At 34.8% G+C, this 17596-nt stretch overlaps 1 protein-coding gene across 1 annotated transcript in view; it reads right to left on the bottom strand.

Annotated features, from left to right (window-relative positions):
• The window catches only part of LOC125074922 (serine/threonine-protein kinase par-1), a 45713-nt gene that overhangs the window by 16369 nt on the left and 11748 nt on the right, over window positions 1–17596 (bottom strand). The window contains exons 2-5 of the mRNA XM_047686401.1: window positions 3909–4025; window positions 2200–2263; window positions 1421–1575; window positions 358–489 (exon numbers count right to left, since the gene is read on the bottom strand). Coding sequence (XP_047542357.1) covers window positions 358–489; window positions 1421–1575; window positions 2200–2263; window positions 3909–4025 — 468 coding nt within the window. The remainder of the gene's footprint in view (window positions 1–357; window positions 490–1420; window positions 1576–2199; window positions 2264–3908; window positions 4026–17596) is intronic.

The raw sequence follows: 17596 nt of genomic DNA on the forward strand, positions 1-17596 counted from the left end.
GTGCATCTTAACCGATTATTTCAGGTTCAAACCCAGGCAAGCACCACTTAATTATCATGTGCTTAATTTGGGCTTGCTGCTTGTGTCTAATTTCAAAGAAATTCTGTCACATGTGTATTCCACCAATCCGCATTGGAGCAGCGTGGTGGAATCTGTTCCAAACCTTCTCCTCAAAGAGAGAGGAGGCCTTCAGCCGGCCTGGTTCTTCAGGAGGCCAACGTCTTAACTCCCATTGGTGTGATGTAAGGAATGGTTAATATTTCTTAGGGTATAAGACTATATGGTGGTGACCACATACCATCAGGTGACCCAGTTACTCGTACTAACCTATTATATGAAGTAGTAATAATTTTTTACCCATATATCAGCCTTCGGTCCATCATAGTGTCGCCCCTCGAACAACTCCGGAGCGGCGTAGGGCGGACTCCCGCACCACGTGGACAGCGCAGCGCCGGCTGTGTATTCATTACTAAAACCGAAATCTGCTAACTGAAAAATATTAACACAAAAACATATAAATATCTTTAACTGTAACCTCTGCCAGAGATGATATATTACGCATATTTGCCCAACAGTGGGCGGGCGTTAACGGGCTGAGCATTTTTTGATTTAACTATAGCTGTAGACTGTGTTACTTGTAAATTATTGCTAGTTTCTGCGTGTGAGGATAGGTGGGGGGGGGATTGTTGTTATTTAATCTCAGGAGCTACTAGTCCGATTCGAAAAAATATTTCAGTGTTAGATAGACCATTTATCGAAAGGCTATCTATCTATTATATCTAAGACCTTAGAAATAAAAGGCTATATACCATCAGGCTACGACAAATAGAACTACGACGACTTTCAATGAAAAGTGTCGCAAGAAGGGGGGAAAATTATTCCTTTTGCGTGCGCTGCGTAAACCGAGTAACGCAAAAGTGTATGTATGACAGAATTGTCTCCCTTTAAAAGTTCTAAAGTTGGCTCACGAATTTTATTACTTGGTAGTAGTTATCTCATAATAAGATTAAGAACCAGTACTTTTAATTAACATTCTAAAATCTTACCGAGCGTCACGTACCTAAAACAAGCCCTTAGTGTACTTAGACTTACAAATATTTTCAACTTCTACGCGAACGTGGTCGCGGACGACAGCTATTTTAAAATACAATGGAGGAAAATACTCATGATTTGTAACCAAAAGAACTGTCGTATTAATTATGGATACGTTTAGAATGGAAGGAATAGAATTTGAAGTAAAATAAAAGTGGACATAAGTAGCTAAGTGTAATAGTGTTGTATTATAAAATATGTCCCGTTTAAGTTTATTAGTTCGCTCATGTGTCATATGGCTAATACAAGTACCACTTACCATCAGGTGGTACATTTGGAAGTTAATCTCTATGAAATATTAAAGAAAATAGCGAGGGTGAGAGCTGACCTTAATGTTCATATCTTTGTCCAGCAACAAATTCTCCGCTTTCAAGTCTCTGTGCACGACACCATTGGCGTGGCAGTAGCCGACAGCTGCCACCATCTGAGCGAACGCCCTCGCTGCCTCCGATTCCGGCATACGACCTTTCGAAACTAAGTGATCTGTCGACAAGTGGAACGTATTTTAACACAATAAAGCTCCATACGCTCTAGGATACAGAAGTCATAACTCGCACTTATCAATATGCTTTGTACAACAACAACCTTTATAGCTAAGATACTACGCCCTTTGTGCTGTAGATAATTTAGCTCATTAATTTCAAGCCGGAACACAACAGTAAGTATGGTAGTTAGACCGTTGAATATCTGATGAGAGTCTGGTAAACCTATCCAGGCTCTAATCAATTTTTAGATTGTTTTTGGCTTTAATTCTTTCAAGGACAGTAGACGGTACACTAGAAATAATTGCTATGTAATTATCTTATTAGGCGGACTGGCAACTAATCCAACAAAGCTTGGGAACTAAGATGTTAACTCTCTTGAGTCTGTAGTTACACTGGCACAATCACCATTCAAACTAGAACACAACAATTAGTATTGCTTTTTTGGCTGTATATCATGAGTGGGTAATGTACACCATGGTCTTGCACAAAGCTATACAACCTAGTGAATTCGTTAAACAATGCTGTCTTACTCTTTCTAATATAAAATCAATGATGTCAGAAAGAGATCAATCTATTGGAGTGTTAATATAAGTAAGGCTGCTGTTTTTCTAAGGGCACTTACCAAAAATTTCACCGTTAGGCGCATACTCCGTGACTAGGTATAGCGTGTGACTGCTCTCCATAACCTGAAAACCAGTTTATTTAATTATTATTAGATGATTTTGCGAAACTACTCCATAATTTATCGTTAATTTTTCTTTATATTTACAAAATGCCAATGCATATTAAATTTTTTTTTTATCAAAATCACATTATTCAAGCAGGCTTTTACAAGCACTTTTGAATCGTCATTTAACAAACTATATTAAGTGAAGCTACCACCGGATCGGAATGTATAATCTACCGAGAAGAACCGGCAGGAAACTCAGCAGTTACTCTTTTTCAACATCTAAAAATACAGTCATGTTAGTTAAGAGGACAATTGGGAGGTGACGAGACGTTAGTAAAACTTAAATTATCTTTGCAAGGAAACCTTTTATCTAAAAATAGATATGGCATTTAACATGCTCGTGTAAACACTTGTGCGCAAATGGTCAACCTAGGTAAGTAGACTCTCCTCTCCAATTCAGTTATCTTTCAATCACAATCGCAAAAAAATCGACCACAATTGCGTTTCATAGAAATGGAGCCTTAAATAAACGAAGGCATAGGCTTAAAGGTACAAGGAATTTTAGTAATTCGTAAAACGAATAGTATTTTTTGTTGCCAACGGTACAGAGTATTTTTTTTTATCTCGAACAAGGCTACCAAAGGCTACCAAGGAGGGTCGTTGCCTGCGAGCGCTCGGCTGAACACGAGACATTAAAAAATGCTAGACATCAATCATTTTAATTTATGCGAATCTTTTTAACGTTTTTAAGTCTGAAGCTTTTTTATTATTATTCTTACCATCCCTGATTTCAGTAGAATATATATTTTGAACAGGAGGTAGATTCATAATTGTTTTATGTTATATACGTAGGACTGGCAAAAAGACCATCGGATGGTCACCACTGAAGATATTAGCACTTCAATATTTATCTGCCAATTAATATGTGACCATTATTGGAAATTAAGATATTGTGTCTCTTTCTCATAGTTACGCTGACTCACTCATCCTTATAACCGGAACACAACAATACTAAGTAAAGCTGCGAAGCGGTAGAATACATGATGAGTGGGGGCTATCTACCCCTTGACTGACCTACCAACAAGTAACCCTAGCAGTGATTAAAATACCAAATCAGACCATCACCAAATGATGAATTTAATTATCATTAGTCTGTAAAAATTGATTATATAAAATCAAATATATAATTTATGTAAATAGGAGTCTACGAGCACTTTTGAATAAATGCGCCACCTTGTCTTGGGAGCTATGTTATGTCCCTTGTGTCTGTACTGACTGACTCACTCACCCTCCAAACTGGACCACAAAATACTAAGTACTGCTGTTTTGCGGTAGAATATCAAGTGATTGAGTGGCCTTCAAATATAATGAATAAAAAGTAAAACTACGACCGGTTCGGCATGTAGATTCTACAGAGAACAACCGGCAAGAAACTTTTTCAACATTTAAAATATAAAGTTGTGTTAGTTAAATACAATTATATACTTAAATATATCCTGCTTGAAAGTCAACAAGAATTCGCTCTACGCTTTTTTATCATCTGTATAAAAAAAAAAATCTTTTTTTTACAAATTATTTAAATTCTTCAATCGGCAATGTTAAAAATATCTGCGGAATTTCATTATTGAAACCAGGGCGCCGCTTTCGCTTTCATGCCATACCTGATAAAGTCTGACAATGTGCGGATGCTGTAATCTCTTCATGATGGCTATCTCCCGGAACGTCTTCTTCAAATTGTCTTCGTCCAATCGCGATTTGTCTATTATTTTGATTGCTACCTGAAATAAATAATAAATTATATTAAAATTCATAAGCGTCAATTGCGTCAAAGGCTCTGAACCTATAACAAGATGTACAGAGTCGCAGACGATTTTGACCCCTTGGATTATTGTCGTCCCCACTTCAAGCTTAATTGGAGGCTGAATTATTAGTAATTTCTCATAATAGGGCATTGCTGCTACACTTTTTGTTAAAAAAAATGTCATTTTAATTTATAAATTAATCACATGTTAATTGAACACGTTATTACAGTATGAATAAAAACAGTTTTGTTAATCGAATTTCCGGAACCACACAGTGACCTATCTCAAAAAATTTCAGGAACGGCGGTTTTTCTCAAAGGATTAGCCAAATATGCACAATATATTATCGTTGCAAGCACAAGAGCACTCTCTGAAAGTCGTGTTGGATTGGAGTCGCATCGTGTTATGAGTTAGGAAATGCGTGTACCTGTGTTCAGCGATCCGTTCCACACGAGCCGAATTTCCGCGAATTGTTCCGCGAACATCCACTAATTACGAAATTAAAAGCAGATGGATTATAGTCGGGGAGCTACTACTTGGTGGTAGGGCTTTGTGTAAGCCCGTCTGGGTATGTATCTACGCTCATCAGATATTCTGCCGTCAATACCAATACTTGGTATTGTTGTGTTCCGGTTTGAAGGGTGAGTGAGTATTACTACAGGCACAAGGCACATAACATCTTAGTTCCCAAGGTTGGTGGCGCATTGGCGAAGTAAGAGGTGGTAATATGTATTTCTACCAGCGCCAATGTCTATGGGCGGTGGTGACCAAAAAAAAAAGCTAGAGAGCTATTTCATGTTAAGATCATGGACGGGATGTTTACATCAACACAAATTGATAAGATCACTCTCCTCATGTGTTAGAACAGAAGCAAAACCGTCGGCAGACATTTTCAACCATGTCTTAGTAATACAAGTATAACAATACAATAGTATAACAAGTCCTTCTCGAATTGCACTGAATATTCTGGTATAAGTCTTACGGATACTGGTTTAACTTTTACAGTTTGGAATTTCCAAAAAAAAAACGCTCATCAATCATAAGTATATATTACAACAATTAATATTTTGTCTTGTAATTTTTAATCTAGCAATTATTTCTAAAATACAGCACTGAATTTACATATGATTTTTTTTTTTGTTATAAACATTATGCTCGGCGATGAAGGAACACGTCGTAGGGAAACCTAATTGTACCGGATGAAACTCTACCACAAGTAAATCCAACATGTATCATGGTGGTGAAAGCTTCCAAACCTCCTCAAAAGAAGAAGATATCAAAGCCCAGACATTTAGTTCTTATTCATATAGAGATAATAAAACAGTCCATAAGACCAGCTCAACACCCGTTAGTAAAATGCAGACGCTGACCCCGTGACCTCGCTAGAAGGCTACTTCTGAAGGACTCGACCTCGAGTCCGAGGTTACATTCGCCTCGACCCGATTCAACGAGAAAGAAGAAATTATTTACTACACTATTGTTACTTGAATTATTGTCTATTGTATACTTTTGTCTATTTGTTAGATATGAATAGTTTACTTATTGAATCTGATTTAAGAAATTTAGCTTGGACGGTAATTAATTTATTTAATTTAAAAAAAAAGGTTTTACTTAATCATTAAAAAAAGAAAATAAATAATATATAACGCGAAATTTAATTAATAAAATATCCACACTTTCGTAGTTATTGTGAGTATTTTTTTCAATTAAAAATAATTCATACTGGAGGGTCAAAGTTTAGCTCCTCTATTCGAATCGAAGGAATAAAGATAAACAAAAGTTCAGCTTTACATATTAAGTGCGATTTTTTTTTATGATATCGATAGGCGGACGAGCAAATGGGCCACCTGATGGTAAGTGGTCACCACCGCCCATAGACAATGGCCCTGTAAGAAATATTAACCATTCCTTACATCACCAATGCGCCACCAACCTTGGGAACTAAGATGTTACGTCCCTTGTGCCTGTAGTTTCACTGGAATACTAAGTACTGCTGTCTGACAGTAGAGATCTGATGATTAACCTTCCCGAGACACACGCCCTGCACAAAGCCCAATACTACCAAATAAAAAATCGAAACAGCATCCAATGGAGAAATTCTGCTAGCATTTTGCCGGCACAGAGCGATCACCATTCCTTATTTTATATTTAATATATATACTTATTTCATTGTAAATGTAAAATAATCATTTTAAATATTTACGCACAAGTTGTATTCACTGTAAACCAGGAAATAACAAAGAATCCTACTTCATATATTACCTTGAACTTCGAGACGGTTAAAGAAAAGTTTTCGCGCCAATTCCAGCGCCATTTTGTTTTGTTTAAAAAAAAAAGCAATTGAATTAATGAATCGTATTAAATATTAAATTTAATAAACATTTACAGGAGACAATTAAACGAAATGGCGTAATACATTTTGTTGCTGCGGTTTTCCGTTAAACTTAAAAAATAATTTTATCTGCGAACCGGTAAATGTCTTCAATAATAAAAACGCCCGCTTGATTCTGGATTAATATTAACAATTAATATTAATATTTTATATACGAGGTAGTTTTAAAATGGATAATACCTTTGGGGGTTCACGGGAGTTCTATATGTACCTATGTACCCTACTACCATTTTCTCTGGAGAACCTACTATCATTATATAATCTACCGACAAACTGTAAACAGTGTACCTACAGGCACAATGACTGGTGGTGGTGGTCCCACGGAATAACTAATATTTCTTATAGTGCAAGGGAATACATACCTCTGAACAGTGGTGACCATCCGATGGCATATTAGCCAGCTCTTCCTAAATAAATTTCCATTTTACAAGCTTACAATAAATTCAAAACCACTTACGATTCAGAATATATATCTTCCATCGTCAGGGAGTGTAAGAAAAAAAAAATCCGACGTTTAAACGTCAAAAAAAAAATCGTTTAAATTAAAGTGATCGAAATCTAGCATTTTTTAACGTGTCGTGTTCAGCCGAGCGCTCGCAGGCAACGACCCTCCTTGGACCAGCCTTGTCCGTAAAAAAAATACTCTGTACCGGTAGCAACAAAAAGTACTACTTATTTTTTTTTAATTATTTACTTAACTGTATTAAAACCTTTAAGCCTATGCCATTGTTTATTTCTATGAAACGAAATTGTGTTCAACTTGATAGCGAACGAGACTGAAAGATTACTCAAAGTTTTTTATTTAAGTCATTACCGGTTACGACCGCCTTTCTTAACGGAGACAGAAAATGATATACATACGATCAATGGCGTATTTACCAAAAGTACACGAATTCGGAGCGGCACGGCAAGTCTGGTCAGCCTAAGCTAGGTATTATTTATTTAAATACTTTATTGACCACCACAAAGTTAATAGGACAAAAGGAGGACTTAATGCCTGAAGGCATTCTCTGCCAGTCAACCTTTAGGTCAAACAGAAAACAATGATGGCGGTAATTAATAATTAATTAACAATATATGCACATACTTATATAAAACTACATATACATACATATATCTATATAGTATCTACAAAATTAATATTGATATATGCTGTCTATCGTAAAATCATATATATAATATAACAATAGTTAATTTAATAGTGCATAACAGAAGTCATAAGGGCTAGGGGCTTTCTGACAATATGCTCACGTAGACGAGTTAGTTTTAGTTGCTTACCTGCCCTTAATTAACTACGTCATACGTTTTAATATAAAGGGGGTATATTGAGACTCAAGCACAAATTCTTATAAGATTTTCGCAAATTTTAATAATAGAATTGTTATACTCCTCATAATGTCACCAAAGGTCAGTAATGGTCAACTGTATTGAAAGATCCCTCACCTAAGCGGTGTGAAGTAAATGTTTACGTGTGTCGTACGATATGATGAAGCGCGTCGGTGTTGTACGATCGAAAAACATTAGTCGCCTTAGTTCGGCATCTATTTTTATTTATTGTACACTTTTTAGATCGGAATCGAGATAGTTTGAATACCGTTGCAATGATACTAACGTGCGAAAAAACTCACAAATTAAGTTTTTTTTTAGAATATACCAATTTAGTATCGGTCAATAATCTATACTAATATTATAGAGTTAAAGTTTGTTTGTTTGAACGCGTTAATCTCAGGAACTAATGATCCAATTGGCAAAAAAAAAATCTTAGTGTTAGATAGCCCCTTCATTGAATAAGGCTATAATATACCATCACGCTACGAACAATAGGAGCGGAGTATCAATGAAAAATTGTAATCTTGTATTCCGTTGAAGTTTCGCAACAAACATGTGTGACAGAATAAGTATTATAGCCGAGCAGAGTCGGTACGAGCAGACAGACAGACAGGCAGAGTTATTAATAAGTAACTATTATAAAAGACTTGTACTGTATAACTATATTTATTGTTCTTTAAAGTTTGATATTTGACAAGAATTAAGACTTCTTTTTGTATTTGGACTAATTTTGGATTTTCCAATTATTTTTTTTAAATTTTTGTTACAGCACCACCCACCTCATATTCTATGAGCTATCCTAACCTACACATGGTTAACCTGGAAGAGATCGCTATGCGGTGGTGATGGTGGTCGCCAAAATTATACGCCTCTTATTTTGGCTTTGGATACATGTTATATTTATATATTTTCTCCGTGTGGTGTACAATAAAGATGTACATTATGATGACACCGCAATTTTTTTTGACTATTTAATTTGACTATTTTTTTTTAAGTCAACATTTTCGAAAGAGAATTCATGTGCCGAAATGTGCCCGGGATGTGCAATTACGTGCAGATTGAAAAATAAAATTCAAAAAAAATAATATCATATATAAAAAAAGTCAAAAATATTAAGTATATTTCGTAAAATAGTATGTTCGATAAAGTAAAGTAGCGGAGCCAACCGGACATAAAAAAGGACCTCATAAAAATAACATTTTTGAGTAAATTTTTTTTCAAGCGGCACATCATAGCCCATACTGTGCACATTTCAGCAGATTTTTTTTTAATAGAAATTCAAAAATGGCTGTGTCATCATAACGGACATACAATAAAGTATAAATTAAAGTATTTTGAAGACATCAACAATTGTTACATTGAATCAGATATAATCTTAATGATTTAGTTCGCAATTTTATTAAACCCATTATTTTTCTGACGCTACTCTTATATATTACCATACATATTCAATTAAAGTTTTGCTTATTTAAACACATATGCAACTAGTTGGCGCGAGCGGTTTCGGTCGCGTTTTAGTCTTTGATCGATGTTGGGTATAAAAGCCCTACTCCCCTGGGGTTCAAGTTTACGTCATACTAAATGTTATGAAATTCAGTTAAATTCATTTATAATATTAGTATAGATTAATTGATAAATCTTTGAGGTATAAATTTAAAGAAATTAAGATATTGACTGTTGCTTCTCAATATATATTCTGTAATGTTTTGTATGTACGGAAAAATATTAATGTTTTTATGAGAAAATGTGATTCTCATAACGTTGGTACAAGGAACAAACACAATCTTGTTACTCCTGTTACTCGACTGCATAGAGTCAGTAACTCTTTTGTGGGGCAATGTATACGCTTCTACAACAGGATCCCAGAAAGCGTTCAAAATGCTTCTGTTGCGAAATTTAAAAAAATTGTTAAGGAACGCTTGTATGCGAAAGGTTACTATACAATTAGTGAGTTTATGTTTGATAGCACACCTTGGGAATGAAACGATCGCCTCCTGGCTGTTTCTACTCATATATAATTATGTATATAATTAATTTGACGTAAAAAAAAAAAAAAGTCCCGCTGAGTTTCTTTCGCCGGTTCTTCTCAGGTCAGGGTGTTTTCTTTTCCGAACCGGTGGTAGTGTTTAACTTGACAATCAATAAGAAAGTGTAATACTTCTATATTGAATAAAGGAATTTGAGTTGAGTTGAGTTTGATAAAAATTTGACAATCGAAATCACCTTAACACTGTCAATAGACTTTTTTTATTATGGCAACATTGCTCTTATACATGGTGTTATCTTTTGAATTTGAACTTTCTATTTTAATTCTAACAGAGTAAATTTTAATTATTCTTAAGAATATTGTAATCATGTCGTAATGTGCTATAATTAGAAGTGCAATCTACTTTTTTTTTGGTTTTAAATGAACAAGATAACAATTGTTACGTGTGTTGGATTTGTTCTGAATAAATAAATACATAATAATGTTATTTTTACATACATAACCGTATGTTTATATGATTTTAAATACGTGAATATAAATGGTAAGTAACTATACATATAAACTTAATTTATATATTTAGGCGGAAGAGAAAATGGGCCACCTGATGGTAAGTGGTCACCACCGTGAATAGACAATGGCGCTTTTAGAAATATGAACCATTTCTTACATCGCCACTGCGAAACCACCCTTGGGAACTATATTGTTATGACCCCTGCTTACCCTTCAAACCGGAAAATACTGTGTACTGCTATTTGGAGATAGAATATATGATGGATGGTATCTACCCCAACGGGCTTGCACAAAACCCTACCACTAATTTAAAAAAAAAAATTAGGTACCTATGAAAAAAGGTCGAGGTATTTCGAGATCTATCAATACACCTTACGACCTTAACTATAACTATACTTGACCTTAAAGGGTAATCGTAAGGAAGGGTAGGTCGATACGGTATGTTTTCCGCTCCAGACGTAAAAAAAAAGTCTTTACATAGGAATTCTAAAACTAAGTCGCTTCCCGCCGTGTACGCTTTGATCTTTAAAATTTTCATCAATAAACAGATTGAGTTTAAAGGAAGTTTATATAAACTATGTGTATTATAATAAAGAAAAGTCGAGCATTTCAAATGACATAGACGAAACAAAACTAAAAAATATTACCATTTGTTTTTTAACGAGCAGGAGCCTCACCTGATGGAAAGTGATTACCACCGCCCATGGACATCTGCAATACCAGGGGGGTTACAGGTGCGTTGCCGGCCTTTAAGAAATAAGTACGCTCTTTTCTTGAAGGTTCCCAAGTCGTATCGGTTCGGAAAAACCGCCGGCGAAAGCTGGTTCCACAGAGTGGTTGTGCGAGGCAGAAAATGTCTTAATATGTTTATCTTATGTTTGGTTTTCAAACTAAAAGTGTGAACCCGGGACCCTTACACTGCTTATAATTTAACGTACTATTTTTCGTTAACTTATAATCTATCAAAGTGAATTTCAGTTGAACTGTAAAAACTCTAACCTAACAAAAAGATTATTAACCATCGAAATTTTATGTTTTATTGTAAGTCGAGTCACCTTTACAGTTGGACTGTCTACAATCTCGCTAGACAGATCATTATCAAACGGTATTTACCATTTTTAGGTGATATAGATGTTACTGTAAAAGCTCGACTTAAGGTAAATCTTAAGATTTTCCAGTAAAACCTAAGATTTACCGACATGAGGTAAATGTAATGTTTATTATAAAGGGACGAATTTTTCGGACTTTTACCATTCCAACCTAACCTAACCTACATGTAAATACTTACTTATAAAGATTTACCAAGTGAATGATGTTAAAAGTTCGAATCCCAAAGTTTTATGGACATTATATCAAAAGTTATTTTTAACTTGGTCTATTAAAAAATTTAAAGCTCAAAAAACATTTATAAATAAAGAATATTACTCGATACAAGATTATATTAAGGATAAAAAAGCGTGGAGTAATTAGTATTTGTTGATTTCTTGGCAATTGAATTGTACTTTATTGACATACTACACAATTAAAATGGTTGTAAAGAGTAACTTCTGAGCCGGTTCTTTCCGGTAGAATCTACTCTCCGAAACGATGGTAGCTATACATTCTCATCTTCGTACTTTTAGGAGCCAACTTGATAAAGAAAATAATTTTTAAAAAAATAAATTGAATCCTTAATGTCAAAAGTTTGTTGTGTTGTTTAATAAAATCTCTTTTTTACTTTAATATTTTGAATATATTAAATAACACCACAGATAATAAACGAATTTTCGTGTAGACATGCCGTGACATGACAAGACCTGTAGTAGAGTAGACGTTTATAAAAAAAAAAAACGTGTACGCCATTTAAAATCAAATATTTTTACAAATGGAATTGAACCATAAACAATATTGTATTTTTCTTATATTTGCAATAAACCTTTTTTTGTTTTCATGGTTAATTAAATGGCCGATATGGCTCAATGGTAAGAAAGAACTCAATATGTGAATACAAATCCAAGCACGACCTGATTGTCTTATACTTAACTAACGACCTGCCCCGGCTTCGCACGGATGCAATGCTGTTACTAAATATACTACAGAATGTCTTTATATACAACGTTCACAACTTTTTTGTCATTAAACAACACAAACCGCTATGTCGCTGCATTTTAAATCTGTAATATCTTCGAAAATATTCATTTAAATTACATTTTGTAAAGGGCCATATTGATCTATATTAAATGCACAATGTATTTAAGGTATTTAATTGGATAAGGATTAATACTTTATTGCTTAAATAAGCCATTATTTCTCGTACAAAGTAAAGGATAAAAAATGGTTATTGTGGGTTATCCCTAGGAGATAGACATATACCACCGCGAACTTTTTTGAAGACTTTTTTATTTTATTTCGTAGGGTTCAGCCAGCGTTTGCAATGTAAGCGCAAAAAAATGTGTTATATATATAAACTATATTGTACATGTATTATACATAAAAACCTTCCTCTTGAATCAATCTATCTATCATAAAAACCGCATAAAAATCCGTTGTGTAATTTTAAAGATCTAAGCATACACACAGACAGACAGCGGTAAGCGACTTCGTTTTATACTATGTAATGTTTTGTGTTTATAATTCATTTCGTGTTTGACGGTGGAGGAAAACATCGCGAGGTAGCCAGCACGTGTCGGTTGAACATGTGCTTCACGTGTATCTACCAACTCGCGTGGTATAGAGCACGCCTCCTCAAAAGTAATGGGAGCGTTGGCCCAGCAGTGGGATATTTACTGTGTTAGTAAGTCACTACAGGACGATCTTGATGAGATAGTGTATTCTAATATAATTATACAAGATATTTATAATTATATTAGACCTCAGAATTTATCGGAGTGCTGTGTATAATAATCAAGAATCTTATATATTAAAAGCGTAAGCCGATTTTTGTCCCAGTGACTATGGGACGATAGCTGCCCATAAAAAATCGGTTATGGCCAGATTTTGAAGAGCTCCAGCCGTAGAAAAATAAAGAGGATTCTTGAATGCAATTTACTAAATTGCTACGATTTGACAAATAATTAATTTAAGAGAACAGGAAACTTTCTGGCCGGTTATAGAGCGGTACTATGGCTGTTTTAAAAAAAAAACAAATGAAAACTTCAACTATTTGACATTAAAAAATCATTTAAAAAAGTTTTCATCATTTTGGCGCCGAATGTAGATGAGTGACTTGCAGTTTACAATGAAATGCAATCAAAACAAAACCTGGGTCATAGCATTCGTGATCCTAAATCTTTTGAATAAACGCGTAGGTTCGCGGGAAACCCACTAGTCTTGATTATATATATATGTACACAGATAGAGTGCACTTTACGCGCTGTACAATCTTGAGTATTCAAAGGAACAGTTCCTTCTAAAGATTTTTCTTTTTGATATTAAAATAGGTAATTAATTAACATAAGAATTGATAACATTAAGTGTTTAAATATATACAAACATGAATTAAAAATAGTTACTGTATAAATCACGACCGCGTGGAATGGTGGAAAGAATGCTAGCAGCATTTCCCCGTTGAATCGCAATTCCGATCCTCTGGGCTAAAAACGAACCAGCCCTCCTGTCACCAGTGGAGGCAATAAGGCGAGGTGTTATACTTTTGATGAAGCTTTTTGCACCACTACTCCAAGGGTCAAGTGTATAGACAGCTAATGGGACAAAAAAGTAATTTGACATAAGACACGAATATTTAGATCTATTTTTTTCTTTCTTTTTTCTTTCTTTTTCTAATGAATTGATCTTAAAGTTAACAAAAAGTTATTACATCAAACATCTATCTTTCATAGATAACAACTAAGATATAATTAAATCAAAAAAAAATAATAGTAACTTTATTTTACTTATAAAATAAATTGATTTGAATCGTTTTCTGAATATAAATATTGACATTTAAATTTGGAACAGTGACATTACGAGTTCTTAAAAATTAAGAAATGCTTATAAAAACCTCATCGGTTACTTACTTTATATATGTTCTTGTGTGGCCAACTGTTGGCAACTAAGTACGCGCACACTAGTAAAGGTTTGACGTTTGGTGTAGAGCGTATCTGTCACCCACACCAATATAACAAAGAGGATTCTCTTTAATTATTTTGTAGTGCGACACGCTAACTAGATACATAAAAATCACTTCGTCTTATTTATTTCAAAAGGCAGGCAGACTAGCCTAAATTTGAAATCACTAACAGACACTTTGATTTTATTTATCTGTAGTGACTTGGTGGTAGGGCTTTGTGCAAGCACCGTCCGCTAATCAGATATTCTGCCGCCAAACAGCAGTACTCAGTATTGTTGTGTTTCAGTTTGAAGGGTGAGTGAGCCAGTGTAACTACAGGCACAAGGGACATAAAATCTTAGTTCCCAAGGTTGTTGGCGCATTAGCGATGTAAGGAATGCTTACCATCGTGACCAATATGCACGTCCGCCAACATTTGCATTACACGTATAATACTACTTGTCGCCTCGCTTCGCTCGCGTTTCGGGGTCCGGTATGAAAAGCCTATATCCTTCCTTGGAAATCCAGATCGCTTTATACCGAATTTCATCAAATTCGGTTCAGTGAACTTAACCGAACGCGGGCAACTTAACCGATGATTTCGGGTTCAAACCCAGCCATGCACCACTGAATTTTCACGTGCTTAATTTGTGTTGTAATCCATCTCCTGCATGTGTCTAATTTCCAAGAGAATCCAATCCGCATTGTAGCAGCGTGTTGGAATATGCTCCAAACCTTCTCCTCAAAAGGAAGAAGCCTTAGCCTAGCAGTTGGAAAATTTAAAAGCTGTACATAATGTACGAATTTTTTTTAAACCAAAAAAAAATACTTTCTTGCCGAATCGTCAGGATCTACAAGCCGAACTTGTACCTTTGAGTTCAATTAAACATTTACTATAGTATATTTTTACGTTATATTTATAGCACATGTATTGAAAATTCCGGTTCTTTGGGTGAAATCCACATTCCGGCCCGGTAAGAGTTACACTGACCCGATAGATTTGTAAATTGACGTTTTAAAACTACTTGAGTTATAATTAATTTACGTTTCAATGCGATCGAAATCCATACATCGCGTTTCATAAATTCAAGCCATCTGTAAAGACTACATTGGTTAAGAAGGCATATTATTCGATACAAGATTATATTGATGATAAAAAAGCGTAGAGCTAATACTTGTTGACTTCCAGGCAGGATATATTACATACATATATCATTGTATTTAACTAACATGACTGTACTTTTAAATGTTGACAAAGAGTAACTACTGAGTTTCTTGCCGGTTCTTCTCCGTTGAATCTGCATTCCGACCCGATGGTAGCTTCACTTAATACAGTTTGTTAAATTACGATTCAAAAGTGAAAGCCTACTCGAATAAAGTATATTTTGTAAAACTGGAGTATTTTTCGTCATTAAGTAATTTTGACTGCCTCATCAGAGTAGAACGCGTGCCTCTTAATCAATGATTTCGGGTTCAAGCCAAGGTAAGCACCACTGAATTTTCATGTACTTAAGTTGTGTTTATAATTCATCTCATGTTCAGCGGTGAAGGAAAACATCGTGAGGAAACCTGCATGTGTCTAATTTCAACGAAATTCAGCCACATGTGTATTGCACCAACCCGCATTGGAGCAACGTGGTGAAATAGGCTCCAAACCTTCTCCTCAAAGAGATAGGAGGTCTTCCAGCAGTGGGAAATTTACAGGCTGTTAATGTAATTTTAATGACTGCCTCATTGCCAAATGTTGGTGCCGCATTGGCTTAAGAATGGTTAATATTTCTTACAGTACCAATGTCTGGGCACTGGACTTACCATCGGATGGTCATTTTACCTACCTATATGTAATATACGACTTTAACTTTGCAAATAGACTGAACGTTAAAGTTTTATTTATAACAATTGATCGTAATAACTCAACAAACATATTCAATACAACAAATGTTTGACAAATCATATTAAACGAAATGATACACCGTCGGTAAAAATACGTAAAATTATTTATTTATAGAACAGTTTGTTTGTATTGAGCTGAAATGTGATTCATAATATCGCCGAAAGCTTAAGTTACATTTCTTTAAGCGCATTTAAAGGCAAATTTTACGGCAAAAAGAAATTATGTCAAATAAAATATTGTTTATTTATATATAACTAATTGTCGCCCGCAGCTTCGCTCGTTAGGGGGTTGGTCGTCATGTGTTAGGCAAAAAAAAGGCTATGTCCTTTCTTGGAGTTCAAGTTTGCTTCGTACCGAATTTCATCGAATTCGGTTGAGATGTTTGGTAGTGTAAGAGCGACAAACAGACAGACAGAATTAATTTCACATGTATAATATTATATTACAGAAGTAAAGATTAAAAAACACGCCTTGAACCAATAGGTTAATTAATTTATACCGAGTGTCAGTCGGGACGATGCAAGGATTCTAACTATACCCCACAAAAGACGTAATACTATCGAACCACAGATCCAAATCTGTTCAGATATTTAAAAGTTATTATGGAACAAATAAACTTACATACATTCCAACCATAACAGGAAAAAAGCCAAATAAACAACATTTGACAGCAAATTGACGCGATATCTTTGGTCGAGAGCTTGATTAATCGCTATGGATTTGCGAAAAAATGGCGTTTTGAAGATCGACGAATGTGTTATCGGAATTATGGAAATAAAATTAAAGTGTATACGAGTAGTTAAGTGTAATAGTGTTGTATTATAAATAAAGATATTAACATTAACATTACATTACATTAACTGATTTTAATATGCTATATATGAACCCTGAAAACATTACACTTCGTTTTCTGTGAAGTCTAGTAAATACGTCACTAGGAAGTTTCGAAAGAGAGCTATATATAGTAGTAGTAGAAGTAGCGTAGTCTATGATATAAAAAACACAATTTTTTTTTTTAAATATATATTGGACAACATCACATACATTACTCTGATCCCAATGTAAGTAGCTAAAGCACTTGTGTTACGGATATCAGAAGTAACGACGGTACCACAAACATCCAGACCCAAGACAACATAGAAAGCTAATGAACTTTTTCTACATCGACTCGGCCGGGAATCGAACCCGGGACCTCGGAGTAGGCGTACCCATGAAAACCGGTGTACACACTGTACTCGACCACGGAGATCACACACAAGCTTTCGATTTCCTTTCATCGGTGGCAAGTTGATACCACTACCCAGACATTGGCAATGTAAGCAATAGTATATAGTACCCAACTTACCATTTACGAAATTTAAAAAGTTTATTAAGACTAAATTAATAAATAAGTCTTACTATTCATTAA

Source organism: Vanessa atalanta, chromosome 29, assembly GCF_905147765.1.
Source record: "Vanessa atalanta chromosome 29, ilVanAtal1.2, whole genome shotgun sequence".
NCBI classification, from domain to species: Eukaryota; Metazoa; Arthropoda; class Insecta; order Lepidoptera; family Nymphalidae; genus Vanessa; species Vanessa atalanta.